At 45.1% G+C, this 16,660-nt stretch overlaps 1 protein-coding gene across 4 annotated transcripts in view; it reads right to left on the reverse strand.

Moving 5' to 3' along the window:
• Positions 1–530: 530 nt before the first annotated feature.
• Positions 531–16,660, reverse strand: part of RPN2 (ribophorin II) — a 51,861-nt gene continuing 35,731 nt past the window's right edge. For 2 of the 4 annotated variants that reach the window (XM_040247358.1, XM_040247359.1), the window contains exons 10-17: positions 16,122–16,213; positions 14,302–14,416; positions 11,731–11,925; positions 10,366–10,452; positions 8,752–8,847; positions 7,343–7,418; positions 5,326–5,455; positions 531–852 (exon numbers count right to left, since the gene is read on the reverse strand). In XM_040247358.1, coding sequence (XP_040103292.1) covers positions 840–852; positions 5,326–5,455; positions 7,343–7,418; positions 8,752–8,847; positions 10,366–10,452; positions 11,731–11,925; positions 14,302–14,416; positions 16,122–16,213 — 804 coding nt within the window. In that variant the 3' untranslated portion in view covers positions 531–839. Of the gene's footprint in view, positions 853–3,645; positions 3,694–5,325; positions 5,456–7,342; positions 7,419–8,751; positions 8,848–10,365; positions 10,453–11,730; positions 11,926–14,301; positions 14,417–16,121; positions 16,214–16,660 lie in introns of all 4 variants that reach the window. The other 2 variants (XM_040247356.1, XM_040247357.1) reach the window with 2 other exon arrangements.

Below are 16,660 nucleotides of genomic sequence, written 5' to 3' on the forward strand. Positions count from 1 at the left end.
GAAGGAAAAAAAAGGAAACTTAGCGACATTAAGCCACTTGCCCAAAGTCCTTCACCCTGTGGTGAAGTAGGCTTGCCCAACACTGAAGTTTGCACACTTGGAATACACAGTTCAGTATTACTTTCCTAGGTGATACCATATGACCTCTGTGCAACGGCGGTCCTGGGCACAACTCCAAAGGGGTATTTCCAAGATGCGTGTGTCCGTCTCAGCACCTAAGATGGTTCATGGACTCATCCTTAAGATATTCCCTTCCCTTGCCCATTGCATGCCAAGACCAAACTTTCCAGAAGGCAAAAGCAGAGGGGCCTTCAGGTATCAGCAGGGCATAGTTGGTACCCAGTGCTAGACATGAAGAAAGGATGCTGGCTTTTCCAGGCAATTCTCAGTTCTGTTAGGAAAACAGGACCAATGTCAAAGGTCCTGGAGAATCACCCCGCCATCATGTCAAGCATACTTTCCAACTAAGGCCTCATGTCATGTGTCCTAGAGACCCCACCAGACCCAAAGTACCAAAAAACCCTCTCAGGTCTTTGTTCCTGTTACTCTCTTTATTCCATTAACAGGTTAAGTACAGATTTCAACTTTTCAATGCAACAAGTGGGTAAGTTAGAATATTCACAGCATCTTGCTAGGGCACCATGCCAAAGAAACGGAGTATCTGGGTACCTGCTCTGTGCTGGGGATATAGAAAAACAAGCAAAAGTATAACCACAATTTTGACTTTCTTCTTTTTAAATAAAGGGGTTTTTCATTCCTCTTTTCAAACTGTGAATTGTCCTTAACTCCTTTTATCAATATTCACTTCAGCTTTCAGAACTTCCTTCCTTTTTCTGGAACTAATGTGCTGTTCTGAAAGAAAATGGAGACAAACACAAAATTATCAACAGTTCCAACTCACTGTCACAGCTCCTAACTTGGTGACGACAGAGAAGCCAAGATCCTCTCCCACTATGAGGTCCCATTTGTAAGGGGATAATCACTCCTCTCTTAGTCCTATTGATTTACTTCCCATCTCATTTCATGAAAAATGAAAGACAGCTCAAACTAAAGCTGATGACAACTTAAATAAACAATGAAACACACCTGATGATGCCTAAGTAAGCGTGATAAGTGAAAACACAAGATGAGGTAATTAATTCCAGGCACACCCCTCACAGTGTAAGGCCAAATGGACAGTGTACACTTCAACTAGATGAAGGGTTTAAAGAATGCTCATCTTCAACTTCCCAGACTCTGGGTCCACCAAACACATGGCCCTCATGTAGCTTGGAGACGACATTCCGACCTTTTGGTACAGAAATCTGCACCATATTCCTGCCATGTGGTCATGTTCTTGTCAATGATCAGGCTGGATGTCTAAGCTTCACGAAAAAAATTAAATCTAAATCTCACTAAGTCTCTTTAGCCTCCCCTAGACTTCAAGAAGTAACAGGGCAACACAAGAAGGAAAATGATAATCTGGACAGATATTGTGTGATCAGAGGGTGACAGCACCCAGGAGGTGATCAGGACGGTTCTGGTGAGCAGAGGCGAGGGGCTCACACACACGCTCTCCTCACAAGCAGCTGTCCCCAGTGGTGAGAGCTGATGCGAGGACAAGGAGGTCTTGCAGAATGGCATGCTCCAAACCCAATAACCAACAGCCCCAAGGGGCACACACGCACAGGTGTGGAACTTATCCTGAGTGCCCCTAATTCTGTGCCAACATTCAGAGGTTCCCAGGTACATCAAAATGTGTGTGGCCCAGGAATTCCCTGGCGGTACAGTGGTTAGGACTCCTCACTTTCACCACAGGGGGCGTGGGTTCAATCCCTGGTCAGGGAACTAAGATCCTACAAGCCACATGGTTCAGCCAAAAAAAAAGTGTGTGCTCTGAAATATTTATGCAGAGAGGACAGTATAATTATGAAATAAGACCAGGTGAAAGGGTGGTGACCCACAAGCTTTCACTGTGGCTAAGAAGATAGTCCTCTCTTATGCCTAATCAAATCGATACCTGTCCTCAGATCAAAAATGCTTGGCTACCAGGGACTCTCCAATAAAAGAAGAGGGCCCGACATCAGGAAGCCCCAGATGTCCAAATGATCAAGCGACTTTCCTCTTTCTCAGGCAGCACAGTTTGGGGGTAGTAGGGTGGGGGGTTGACTATCTAAAAATCAAGAAAAACAAACAAACCTAATCCAGTTAGTCTGAAAGAAAGAGCTCAATATGCAGGACTAGTTCCAAAAGCAAATCTCAAACAGAGCAACTATAATTCAGGACAAAACCAAATGGGTAACGCTGAGGAATGGGGCAGGAGGGGCAGGGAGGGACAGACCACAAAGGGACATGGATGGAAACTTGCTAGAGGGTGGAAATAAGTTTGTACCTTGTTTGACATAGTGTTTACTACAAGATTGTCTTCGTTTTTCACGATTCACAGAGTATACACTAAAAATGGGGTGAATTTTACTGTATATGATTTAATACTGAAAAAAAAAATCAAAACGTGGTTGCTTTCTATGTTAAGAATGAGATGGTTCAGCTTCTGTTCACACATCAGTGCAAAGGCTCTACATTCTATGCTCTTGTGAATTTCTCCTGTTTCCAGAGGAGTGAAAATTAGATGGCTCCATTGCTTTGGCAGGGAAAGCCGTCTCCATGGCAAAGGACAAAGGGGAACATGACCTGAAAACTCAAATACCTCCCCTCTCTTTGTTGTTCCAGTTCAGGGGTCAACACGTTGTGCCCCAGGGGCCAAATAAAGCCCACCCCCCGTTTCCGTAAATAACGTCTCATTGGAATATGGCCACGCTGGTTTGCTTACGTGGACTGGGCTGTCCTCACGCTATGGTGGCAGAGTTCAGCAGTTGTAACAGAGACCGAATGGCCTACAAAGCCTAAACTACTACCTGGCTCTTTCCAGAAAACTCCTGCCAATCCCTGGACTACAGGAGCTGATCAGTGAAGCATCAGACATTCTTCTTCCCTCCTTTCACCTTGCCTCCACTCCATCCTCATCTGAGGACATGACAAGATGGAGTACAGGTGGTACTTCACTGGGCATTGTGGTCACGCAAGGAGCACCCCGAACCATATCCTGAGCTCTAGGAACGTGAGTTTGGATGCTGGCTTGGATCTGTGGCCATCAGTCTTCATAATTTAGTGTCTTACCAAACCTCTCTGTTTGGCCCAACCAGAGGATACTACTACAAAAAGGCCTAGAGCGTGACCAGGTGTGCCGGGATTTTCCATGGGACTATCATGTAATGAATTTAGATGTCCTGAGTCGGGGGTGGGAGGGGTCCCCTTTAAGAAGTCCTAAAGTTAAATCAGTCTTTTCCTCAACTCTGCTCTCCTATGAACACAGAAAGGGGCTGTGTCTATGAAGCACCTGTGGGACACAAGTGAGAAGGAAGCCTTACAGTCAAAGCCAGGTCCAGGCTGCTTCACTGCCAAGTTACCACCAGCTAGTCTAACTCAGGTGGCTTTGGTTTTTGCCCTGGTCCAGGAGGTGGGGAAACGGCCTCACAATTCAGCTCTGGGGTAGGGAGAGATGGGGAGGAAGAAGTGAGCTGAAAATAGGGAAGTAATTGACATGCATGGACGTGGGCAAGATGGAAAAGGGGCCCTGCTCCTGGGGTGAGTGCCCCTCATCTTTACCGTAGTGTCCTATATTTTGCCAATCTACTGCTCTGCTCTGCAGCGATCCTGCCAAAGGAAAGAGGGTTTGAGAGTCAAGAAAGGACAGTAAGAAGAGAAATAAGCTGAGGAAAGAAACGGCAAACAACCAACCAAGAGTTTCTGTTAAAGTCACCGCTTTCGCCAGGGGTAGAGCCTGATTCTAGAACTCGTGAACACAGCAGCAGACAGCTGCAACTTTCTATACAGGATGGAGGGGGCGCGAGAACCATGGTCTTCCTCCCCAGATAATGTACTTGATTTTATCTGTATTAGGAACTCCTGCTGAGTGGGATCTAAATAAAATGGTTTCCACTCCTATCTCCCCTCAATCTTGTTCATCGTGTGTGAGCAACTTCCAGAAAAGAAAGAGCTCAGCAGAGGACAGCCTTTTGGCTCCCCGGGGCCTAGACGGGCTGCTCTGAGAGAACAGGGTTCTGCTGAGAGAAAACAGCTGAGCCCCTGGTTCTCTCTCAGATGCAGCACAGAGCTGCCAAGTTAAGGCTGCTGGAGGGGCTGAGAAATAAGCCAGCTGCCACTGCTGGCGCTCTGGGAAGCCCCAACGGAATGCGGGCGACCCCAGGAGAGGCAGGGAGCACCCTGGGCCGGTATCCCCAGGGAGACCCTCAGAACACTTACAATGGATACCCAGGCAGGAAGGAGACATGTGGCTCTCCCACCCATATGGCTCTGAGAAAGCTGCTCTTTTGATCTGCCCAACTTAACCAGCAGCTGCACTGAGGGTACATTGAGGGTACTAAGTTATACTCTTCTAGCAAGAGTCCTGGAGAAGGAAATGGCAACCCACTCCAGTGTTCTTGCCTGGAGAATCCCAGGGACGGGGGAGCCTGATGGGCTGCCGTCTATGGGGTCGCACAGAGTCGGACACGACTGAAGCGACTTAGTAGTAGTAGCAGCAAGAGTCCTGGAGAGAACGCAGGGCACGTCTGAAATTGTTAACTTCCAAAGGTGAAAGCAATTCTGACCTTTTCTTATTGACCTTTACGTGGTTTAAATCACCCAAGTTCTAATAAAGTCAAATCAATGAGAAACACCAATGTGACATTTAAATTTACTTCTAATCCAAGTTCGAAAGTCAAGCTGCCAGGCAGCTGCCATCACGTCGGGCCCTGACTCTTTGTGTGAACCGAAGCTGTCTGGTTCTCGGGGACATGATGTGGGCCCCTGAGCGGTGCTCCCTGCCAGGGGCCTCTGCCCGATGCTGTTTCTTGTCGGGGAAGAGAATGGACCTCATGCTTAGGGGGAAAAGCTCTGGGAGGCTGTTGGAGTTACAGAGGAGTCCCTCTCTGGGGCATGGGAGAGGCGTGGAGAAGGATTCTCTGTGGCAGCAGAGGAGAAAACAGTTACACTGCTAGCTCTTTAACCACAATCTTCTGCCACCTGTCCTGATCCACTTTAATCTTCACGAAGCAATTATTTTCTTCTCTCACTCTAATATGTCAGGGCATAAACTGTTGTGGTTTTAATATATTGAAAACTTATCATCACAATGATTTAAAAGGCTTCTGTTTCAGGCTGGACTGAGGTGTCACAATGGCCCCTCAGGATATGAATCTTTTCACTACTCAAAGAGCTGGGTGGACAGAGCTGACAAAAATATTTCTAAACCACTCTGGGCCCCTGACTTGCCCCCAGCCTTACCTCTTGATTGCCTGCTGCGCCAGCATCCGATTGCCAGCCAGAAACGTCACACTGCCCAAGATGGCCAGGTACTTCAGGGTTTGGAACATGTTGAGTTGCGTCCAGTAGACATACATGAGCCCCAGCATAGCTACAAGGACAGGCATCATGAGAACCAATTGAATCAAATAGTGACATTGCCCAGGGCAGAAGACAACTAGAAGCCAGTAATTGCGGAGCCCGAAAAGGTTTGTATTTATAGACCAGCTGGTTTTATTCCTTTCCTCTGATGCCAGAAAATATGTAACTCAATATACTTGCTTCTCAGTCTTGGTTACCAAGAAATTCAGAGGTAAGAACCAGATCTCAGTGATCTGGTTCCACGTTTTTGCATCTCTGTGCTTAAATGATGGTTTTGTATTTGTTTTTTAAAATTGCTATCAGGTTATACTGGGTTGGCCAAAAAGTTCGTTCGGATTTTTTTGGTACCATCATCTAGAAAACCTCCAATGAACTTTTTGGCCAACCTAATAACTGGCCAAATAATTCAGCTATTGGCCTAATAATTCAGCAGATTTTTCAAATTCTGAATGAAAGCCCTCAGAATTAAAGAAATAAATCCTTTTCCTTTTTACTAAAAGTGAGAAATAGAAAAAAAATTAAGGCTAATTTGCCACTGAGACTAGGAAGGAAGCAAGGAGGGCAGCAGAAGGGTTTAGTCCAAAGGGCTCAGGCCCAGGGACTTCCCTGGTGGTCCAGTGGTTAGGACGTCACCTCCCAATGCAGGTGGAGCAGGTTTGATTCCTGATGAGGGAGCTAGGATCCCACATGGCTCGTGGCTGAAAGACCAGCACATAAACAATGCCAGCAGTGTTGCAACACATTCAATAAAGACTTTAAAAATGGTCTGTATTAAAAAAAAGGAAAATATTACCCCCAAAAATCAGCTCAGGTCTGGGCACTGAGAACCCTGGGTTCTGACCCAGCCTCTGCCCTTCACAGCCACTTAATTTGTCTGAGCCGAAATTCTCTCACCCGTCAAACCAGGATCATAACTCCTGCCCTGGTCACCCCCATCAGGGTTGTGATGAGTCAAATGAGGGAATGTGCGCAAAAAGCACTCTGGCACAAAAAGTCATGGCTCTAAACAAATTTATATTCAGGTTTTGTTCTCCCTGACCCGGGAGGGCTATCACTCAAATTCAGTTACTGGGCTGGAGAGAAAGGTCATCCTGTCAATTCTGCCCAGAAGGATGATGGATGAACTACAGTAGAGGTTCTTAGCCATTTTTGAGGTCATGGACCATTGTCAGAATTTTGATCAAAGAGACAGACTCTCTCTTTCCCCAGGAAAACAGAGATACACATTTGCCTAGTTTCAAGGGGTTCATCTGTGGACCCCTAAGGAATCTGAACACTACAGAAACGTAGAGGGCTCCTACAGAAGTCAAAGGAATCAGAAGAGAATATTGAGGTCCTGGTGAAATGCAGGGGCCACCAATCCAATAGTGTCGGAAAGTTTCTGAAACGCTTAACTAATTTGTGAATTTACTGTCTTGTAACGTTTAGGTCCTAAGTTCTCTAGAGGACAATGCAGGACAGCGTGTTTGATTGTGGAAGGGACTGTTTTCTATTACTGTCCGGACATAGCCACCAGCAAATGTGAAGATCGATAAGGTGGGGGAAGATAATCTTTGGAAACTGCATTAATGCTCTCCATCCAGGAAGATGGCTTAACGTAAAGATGCGATAAGTGAGTAATCTCTGGAAATGAACAGAGCTATTAACTGAGGGTAAAATGGTCTGCCAATGGCAGCCTCATACAATGAAACCCGATATAATGACAGCTGTTCTAAGCTGATGGGCCAAACAGGTTTATCATCATATTAACTGTCGTAAAAGGCCAGGAGGAAGAGGGAAATGTTACACTATTAAGTCATTATAGTTAATAGGTTGTGGGTCTACTTAACAGGGTTTTTGTGTGGGCAGGCGAAATGTCAAAGGAGGTCAAATGGAATTAGCAGCCTGGGGCGCTTACCAGCATGCCCCAGGTGAAAGACAATCGTGCTGGGAGCAAAAGTGAAGTTGGAGACATTGGCACCAATCCGGATCCACTGAAAGATGGGGAGAAATAAATTAAGAAGACATTAGAAATTGAAACGGAGGCAACCCACACTGTGCCATGCTAATCCAAAAAACAGCCCTAAGGGCTTCAAAATTCATACATACCTGAAGGACAGGGAATTTCTCCAAGTGACAACCACCCTATTGTGAGTCCTAAGGAAAAACCGTTCCCTTTTTTTCTTTAGAAAGGCATTCCAACACCTGTTCGCAAAAGTGCTTGACAATCATTTTTAATGACAGCAAACTTTTCTATTTTAAAACAGGTGAAGCCATGAAACTGAAAGGTCCAAAATTGTATTGATGATGAAATAACTAGCACCCCTGCTAATGTCTCTAAGTTTTGGTAAGATAAACCCACCGGCAGCTGGGAGGAGGTGCGCTCACTATGGGTTCTTGCCTTTTGAAATTCTGATTACTCAAAATAACAGGTGCCTAGGATTGGTTTCTGAAAGCTTGTGGCATGCCTTTCAGATTTTGACCAAGCAATAATTCTTTTATTAAAATCAGAGGATTAGGAACATCGACAATTTTCCAAAAGTAAGATCTAATGAGTTTTCTATATGGTTCTCAAAATTCTCTGAACTGCATCTATGTTTATAGATTTTAAAGAGACAAGGGGAAAAAGAGACGGTTAAAAAAAAAATTCAAATAGCATGTTAAAATGGTAAAAATGTCCTTTCTCTATACTCCCTAAAAGGCCTTCTCCTTAGAGGTGACCAACACCAATAGTTAATGCCTTTTTAAGGTTTTTAAACATAGAAGATGATACTAAACACCCTGTCCTACCACTTGCCTTCTTCACTCAATAGGACATTTTTAACAACCCTGTCGTATCAGTTGACAAGTACATAAATTTATCCATTGTTTTAATGAGCTGCATATTATTCCATTGTGTGGATGTACCATAATTTATTTAACACTTTCTTTTATGAGGACTTTAGGTTGTTCATAGTTTCAAGCTCCAAAGACTGTTGAAACGCATGGCCTCTGTACTCATTTTTTTCTACAGCTATCAGCATCAGGTCTTGCTTTTTTCACACTCGGCTTCATCTGAACATTTGTACGGAGCACCCGTGTCCATATTTTGACCATTTATAATGGCTACACATCATGCCCCTTGTTAAGGGATCAGTTTTTTTGGCAGGTCCCCTATAGCAGGTAATTTTATTTATTCTAAACATTTTGGACCGTCGGTTCGGGTCACAGCTGCTGGACCCCTTTGGAGCTGTGCTGAGGCCAGAGCACACAGTCTCCTTTGGAACGGCTACATCTGTAGAGTCTGGCGCCAGACACACACTGCCCATGCTAATTACTGCAACTCACCAGAGCAAAGAGCAGGAGCAGGGGCGAGAGGATCAGGGCGGTGAATGTATTGGACACCACTGTGGGGGGCCTCTTCTCAGGCTCGCGGAACAGGTGCTGCCAAAAGAAGACACACCAGGAATATTCTACCATGTGTTCTTCCCAGCAGGGACTGCCATGTACACTAGGAGCCAAAACCCCAATGACAGTCAAGAGGAGGAAATGCCTCCCAGAGGCTGAGACTTCCTGGCCATGAGCACCCAGTTAGCCTTTTCCCTCTTCCCAACACTGGCCTCTGCTCCCACTGGTCTCCTTCCAGGGACATTACACCAGTCCCAGCTCACAAATGCCCAAGTCTTTTTTCCCCTCCAAAACTCATTGCCATTTAGAGGCTAGAGGATGCAACCTATCAAGCGGCATCCACCTGGTAACAAAAATGGTACCCAAGCATCTGGATGACTGTGGTGACACATCCCAGGCAGGACGCTGGATTTCACAATGTTTCTGGGTTCCCAGGGTGGTGTCATCATATTTTGCTGACTTAAGTTAGCTAACTGCTGTATTAACAATTTTAAATTTTGAAATTTTCTTGCTTGCCAATGTCCAGTCAACCCAGCTCCATGACAAGGCAGCTCCATGTGAGATTCCTAGTCCCAAATTTTTAACCTCAGCTCCTCTTTGCTGTCACTGCCACGAAGGGACTTCTAACATGGCCTGTGGCAGCTGCTACTGCCTACCCCACCCTACAAAATCAGTCAGCACCCTTTGTCATCATGGTTATACCTTCCGGTGTTTAACTGCATTCTACATTCTTAAATGATGCTATAGCAACATCAGGAAGAATTTTAAAAAAGAATCCTACTTCTCTACCTTTGGGGCCCTTGGCCTTTTTCTAACAGTGGAGTAAGAGTCAGTAGTCTGCTTGGAACACTTCAACATTATTTCAGATGTGAGTTTCCCTGTTACTGCAGTAGAATCATTTCTGAGGACTCCTCAACAGTCCACTGAGTGGATCCATTCAGTTTCCTTAACCAGGGATCCAACTGGTTAACAATTATTGTGTTCATTTTGTACACTGCTTTAGAAACTTTTCAAAGCTATTCTTTCCTTATCTGGGAACTATTTTGAGCCTCACAACAGTCCCATGGACTGGGCTGGGCAGGGATTTCTAATATTTGTGTGCAAGGAAGGTGAATCCCGGGAGAGAGGAAGGGCTGGCCTAGAGGGTGAAAGCCCTGTGCTCCAGTTGAGTTGCCCACCTGTGGGGTCCACTGGCCCTGGTCTATGCAGGAACACAGAGGAGCAAAGTGAGACCCATCTGTGCTGTGGCATTAAGCAGTGATCTGAGGACTGAACCTCCTGCATGTTTAGGAAAAATAGACTCAGGTTCTGATTTTGTCTCTAGTTATCTGCTTTCTGGGAACTGGCTGGCAGGCAATCTGAGCCTGTTTTTTTAAGCTCCAGGATGGGGCTGATATTTGCCCTGCCTGATCCACAGGGTGACAAAGACCAAGCTACAACGTATCATATAAACAGGTTAAAAAGGGCACCAGAGCCAGCGCCTGGGGCTCTGCGGCCCTCTCTCATGTGTCCATTTTTCCTCTGTGTTTAGCGAAGAAGCCCTTTGGGATGTACCTGAATTTCCTGTTTGGGGGTGAAAATGTTCTTGGACAGGACAGTTGATGGAACATCATCTTCAGGGAACCTGATGACCACATCAGCCTAGAACAATAAAAGCAGCAATGAAAGGCCCAGGGGCAGAGAAAGGCGTGAAACTCATCACAGGACAGTATCTCCCAACTCCCGTCCAGGACTGTGACTGAAAGGAGCTCCAAGCAGTCCAATCACTTCTGAGTCATTAGCCAACAAATTGAGGCAGTAAAAATTTCAAGAACAAAACAAGTATTTGTTGAAAATGCTTTTTAGAGCAAGAGTTCCAATTTTCTACTGATCTGGTGAGCCCCACAGAGCTGCTTAATACAAAAATCCCAGTTGGTACTCAGGCTGTTACAGTAACAATCAGAAACTGCTCCTGGGGAAGTATAATTTAGTCTCAGACAAAGAAAAAAAAGAAAAAGAAATGAAAAAGTGCTCTCATACAAAAAGCAGCCCAAAATCCAAGAAGAAAAGGAGCTTTGAATACAACATAAGAAAATGCAGCTGCCCCTTTGTCTTGCACAGGGAGCCACCCCTCATTCAAGGCCTGGAATCTGGCCTCTGCTACCTTCCCCACCTCACCGCCTCCTGCCCGTGACCAGATTCAGGTGCTCCAGCAAAGCGGACCCACTCATATTTCACTGAAAGCACCTCCAACTTTCCTGGAGGCTGTCCCCGAGTGATCATCCGACAGCCCCTCGGATACAATCCTGAAAAACCCCCGCAACTCTCCAACCCCTGGCTCAAATGTCATGTCTTTTAAGAAGCCTCCTCTCATCCCACCAGCCCAAAGTGAGTTATGTAAGTGAAATGCACTATGCAAACTATGAACACACCATGCAGATGAAGGGTATCAGTTTATCCTGGTTATCCTAGATGGTTATTAGAATACCCTGCAATTCATTAGTCCACACCATGATGAATTGGAACTGGATTCCCAATCTCAGGCCCCTCTCCAGCCTACCCTGCAAGGGCACACTGTACCTCAAAAGCTAGAGCCTTTATCTCTTATATCTGTGTATCCCCTGCAGCGTTTTGCCTGTAATATGAAAACCTTTTTCAAGTACAACTTTTAAAGAAATCTGCTAGAACCCATTAGGGCAAATCTATATACTTCACTCATTCACTCAATCACTATTTATGAAACCCCTATGACATGCCAGCCAGGCCATGTGCATGCCCCTAAGACTACCAATGGGACCAGCATGATGTGTACTTATTTATGGCCCTCTGGGTGGCATGGGAGAGGCCTGGGTACAAAGCCCACACCCTGGAGAAGGGCCATCTTTGTCTGACTGTGGCATAGCCACTCTTGTCTGGGTGAAGATACAAGGAGGCACATACCACATTCCACAGGATTGGGTTCTTCAAAGTTGCATCTCCAATGATCAAGTAGAGAGTGTAGGTGCCAGATGCGGAGTCAAATTCGAGCTTTCTCTCGGAGGTGTCCAGTTCAAACTTGTACACATTCTTGCTGTCCGGCTCTGCAACAAACACCACTTCCTGGCCAGTCTTCTGGTTGTGGAGTCGGACAAATGTCTGGATGGGATAACAATGCAATTTTTCATCTGATGATTTCAAAACTCCCTCCGGGCCCAGATCCCTGAGGCAGCAGGCTATCAGCTCTTCTGTCCCAGTGGGAGTTCTGGGGTCAGCCAGGCCTGTCTGAGAAAGCAGGAGGAACGGCCACCCCACCCTGCTTATAGCTCCGAGATCAGAGAGTACTTTTTACGAGTACAAGAAATTTAACTTAGGGGTCCGGCCAAATCTCAACAACTCGTAGGCTGAATGCCCAGTTTGTGAATGATTTAAGCCCTTTGCTGAGGCTGTAATTTCCTCTTCCTGCCAGCCTTTTGCTGCCCAATTAACTTCTTCACTAGAGGGTGAAAAGAAGGGAAATGAGATGAAACTGTAAGAAGCCCATTTTCAACTTCCTAATGCCTCCAGCTAAAGATTTAGGAGAGGAGACATGGGGATGGATAGCAAGGCAGAGTTCTCATCGTGCAGGGCAGCCCAGTGTCAGAGAGAACACAGGCTTGAAGACAGTCAGATCTGATTTCACTACTTAAAAGCTGAGCAAGTTATTTAACCTCCTTGAGCCTTGATTTCCTCATCTTTAAGACAGATTTAACTTCTACACGTGTTGTATCTGTATGAAGACTAACAATAAAGTACACAATGCATTTAGCATAGGACCTGCTATAAACTAACTGGTCAACAAACATTTATCAATAAGATGATACAAGTCTAACCACGTTATCCCCCCAATGGCATAAGAAACTAAGGTTTCTGCACAAAAGATGCAGCAAAACTTAATACATTCAGCTTTGCTTTCAGAAGTTTCCAAATAAAGAATTCAGCAAAGCCAGTAGATTGGTTCCATTTTACAGACCATAAGGCACGGAGGATTAAATGAGTTGCTGTGGTCACAGAGGCAGTGCTAGAGCCACAAAAAAAAAATCTAAATCTCATTCATTACTCTACACCTGGGCAACAGACAACAACCATCTAAGTATTTAGGGAAAGAGACCCAGAGTTGTGAAGCCTCCTGGCTCCTGCAACTGTGGCCAAGAATGGGATATAGGAGCCTGGATGCATGATCTTCCTCCTGTCACAGCCAAGTACAGGCAAGCAGCCAGGCTCACCCGCAAAATGCCATCTCTACCTAGGAGGTCTGTAAGCCAGGCTTTCTAGGATCTTGGATGAGACAAGTCTTCAGTTCAAAGGTTTACTTCCCTCACTAGCTCTTCCTGCACTAATCCTAATCCCACCAATTTTGTTTTGTAAAATAATGACTTCTCTTCATATTCCTTCTTCCCTTGGGCTTTCATTGGCAAGGGTCATTTTGACAAGGACCTGGGAGCTGCTATGGACTTGAAGCGATAGTCATGGCTAAGTGGGACTGACTCAGCTCTCTGGAGATTGGGGGTGGAGGGGAGAGAAGCCGAGAAGGGCAGGGATGGTGGTGCCAGGGGCAACCACTCTGGGCCTGGGCACAAGTGCAGCAGCTGCAGCAACGAGAAACAGAAAGCAAAAAGGTTTCCAAGTAATCCACTCACCTCCATGGTCTGTTTTGACGCTGCCTCTCTGCATGGATTTAAGTCTGCTAGCTCCAGCTCAAGGACTACTACAAAGTACCTAAGCCAAGGCCACTAGGGTCCAGGTTCCTTCCTATTTTTCCACACTCAAAAGTATTTCTGGCATTTCCCTTTACAATACAACCGTGGATGAGGCAGTGCACAGAACAGTTATTCTCAATCAAGTGGGAAGACAGAGGCAGGAAAGGAGGGAGTCTGAGAGGACAAAAGCCGTATCAGATTCTCCGGGAAAAAGATATGGTTTGAGAATCTTTTCAATAATAATCATTATTTTACATATGGAAGACAAAAATGAAGCCTATTGCTTTCATCATACTTAGTAGGCACAAGTTAAAAAGTGCTGTTTTTGGACTTCCCTGTTGGTCTAGTGGTTAAGACTCTGAACTTCCAACTGGGTGGGGGGCACTCCAAAAAAAAAAAAAGTGCTAGTTTTCAGATTCTTACAAAATAGAAAATCTGCTTTAGCCAGAGCAAGACATACTGTGGGTACACTGCCTAAGTTTTCCTTTTTGCAAAATTATTTCAATATATGTTTTTATTACAGTCAGAAAGAAAAAAGCTTCAATTAAATGCTAATCTGCCTTAAATATATCTTCCCTACCCCAGCTAATCTCTCTAAAAGAAGGTTCAGGGTTACACCCAGTATGAAAGGGCAGAGTGTCACAGGGGAGAACCTGATGGACTGTGAGGGTTCAGAGTGAAGATCTGAAAGCAGGGATTCAGAATTTTCTTGACTCGGTGTTAAAGACCACGTCCACACAACTATCGTGTACAGCAAGGTTTCAGGCGAAGAGAACTGCCTGGGCTTTTTCCTGACCTGGTGAGGGGTGAGTTCAGCACCAGTGTTCACATCTACCAGCTGGAAGAACAAGGCAAAGTTCTGGTGGCTGTCCGCGATGAACGTGCCCTTGGCTTTGGCTGGGTAGGTCACCCTGAAAGAGACATTTATATGGTAAGTCTTCAGAGAGGATCTGCAGATCTCTGAGAACAGAGGGAAGGAGACCAACTTCGCTTCATTGCCTAATCTTCTCTCTCCCAACTCTGTCTCTCAGTTGTAACACTTCTGTGGAGAACTGTCTACGGCCTGAGGGCAAACAGGACTGAGTTTTTATAAAGCTAAGATGGAGAAAAGCACAGAATCAGCTTCCATCAGGGTCTGGGGAAAATGCTTTCACTTCAAGGATCTAAGGATTCAACCAAGCCAGGCATCAGAGAGACTCACACGCCCTGCTGGAGGCTCCCAGGCAAACTGGAAAGCTGGGCTAGCAGAACCACAAAGATTAAAAAAAAAAATAACAGGATGGACATTAGCAGCGTATGTGAGCATGGTTGGGAGACCAGGAGGTGGGAGATGCAAAAAATGAGGGCTATTGACAGCTTTTTCTTTTTTTTAATGCTGCATCTTTTTTTTTCCCCCTTTCACACTGTTTCAATTTATTTTTCTGCCTGAAATTGAGCTTTAAAAAGTCATTCGCTCCAAAGGCAGGAGTGATGAGAAAACTTTTTTCTCAGCTATCCCCTGGGATTTTAGGTTAGGATGGCCGGAGGATAAAAAAACAATCCAAATGGTTATAGAGCTCACAACTGGCCATATTTCCTGCTTATTTACTTATGAGTAATACCAACTCTTCATCTATATAGAGCATTAAACTCTGGAAAGCACTCTTACAGACATCATTTCAGTGGATTCTCAACAGTGCTCTCATATCTAATGTCACTATAAAAATATCCAAGCCAGAGACAAAGTCTAGCCCTTTCACATGACTTAAAAAGAGTGAATGCCTGGCTTCTAGTCTCTGGCTAACATCCCATTTTCAAAATGACCTTGAGGGTCCCCCTCCTTTTTGTGGGATCTACAGCCACCCCAGTTGAGTAAACTTGGGGTATGAACTCTACCCAGAGGTCTAGATGGGCCTTCTACCAAGGATCTGGAAGAGAACTAAGAAGTGGGCTTCATACAATGTTCCAGACCAACTCTGATCAATTACTAATGGTGACCTAGAAGTGTGTGCTGAAAAAGATGCTGAGTTACACAATCACCAATGCTCTGACTGATCAGTGATCTCCATGGACCGGAGGAAAGGAATCCCAGCCCTAGCGCTGGGTATCTGCCATCTCATCTCTAAGGACCTCTGAGACATACAACTGATTTCAGGCCCACTGTGGCCCACGGAGTGTGGCCATGAGGACCCTAAAAGCAAGTTCAAGATTGTGAGGAAAATCAGATAACACTAGAAAATCAATTAATACACTGCTTCCTCCATCAATAAAGTTTTGTTTTTTTTTTAATTATCATCTGAACTAAATAGTGTGCTTGGGAATAAGTCTGATGCAGACTTACATTCTGAGGCGAGCTCCTTCCCAAATTGTGGACTGTTAATAGTTTGCATAATGTATACAATATACATACAATAGTTTGTTCAGGGACTGATTGCCAATATAGACAAACCCCAAGTTTGTCTGGATGCCAAGCAGCACGCCTGGTGCATTCCCAGAAGAATAACAGCCTCTTTAATTTGGAGTACAAGCTGGGTCACTGCTGACACGGAAAAGACGGCTGGAGGGCCTCAGGGCCTTGGCATGGTCCTCCCAGCTCAAGCCTGGGTTCTCCCTGGGCCCAGGGGGCATCCCACCTACCGCGTTGTTTTGGGGGCGATGCTCTGATCCTTATCCACAGTGGAGAGATCAACATTTGTGATACCAACTTCAGTGGAAATCTTGACTCTGAGCTAAGGTGAAACATGGAAGAAAACCACCAAGTCAACTGGTGAATATGCCAGTAATCAACACACATATCCAACGTTTTCTCTTACTGGTGAGTCAAGGCATGAAAAAAATCCTAGGACAAGAATCTCCAATAATTTTAGTAAAACTGACCCAGCTAGGTAGTATTGCCATCTCTTCAATCCAAAGGCCTAAAAGTAACTCCTGGATTCTTATCCTACCTTCCGTTCTTTGGCTTTGGATGAATGGGATGTATTAAAAAAGAAATGAAAAGAAACAAAGTAGATCTTTTCACAGGTACTTTAAAAAAAATAAGGGGGTAAAAAGTCCTTAAGTAGTAACCTTCAAATAATTTAAATTAACAAGTACTCAATTCTAAGCCACTGAGATTTGGAATTTATTACAAGCATAACCAATCCCTCTTGACTGTATCAGTGTTTAAATTCTACACA

The sequence above is a fragment of the Oryx dammah genome, unplaced genomic scaffold (genome assembly GCF_014754425.2).
Source record: "Oryx dammah isolate SB20612 unplaced genomic scaffold, SCBI_Odam_1.1 HiC_scaffold_10, whole genome shotgun sequence".
NCBI lineage: Eukaryota > Metazoa > Chordata > Mammalia > Artiodactyla > Bovidae > Oryx > Oryx dammah.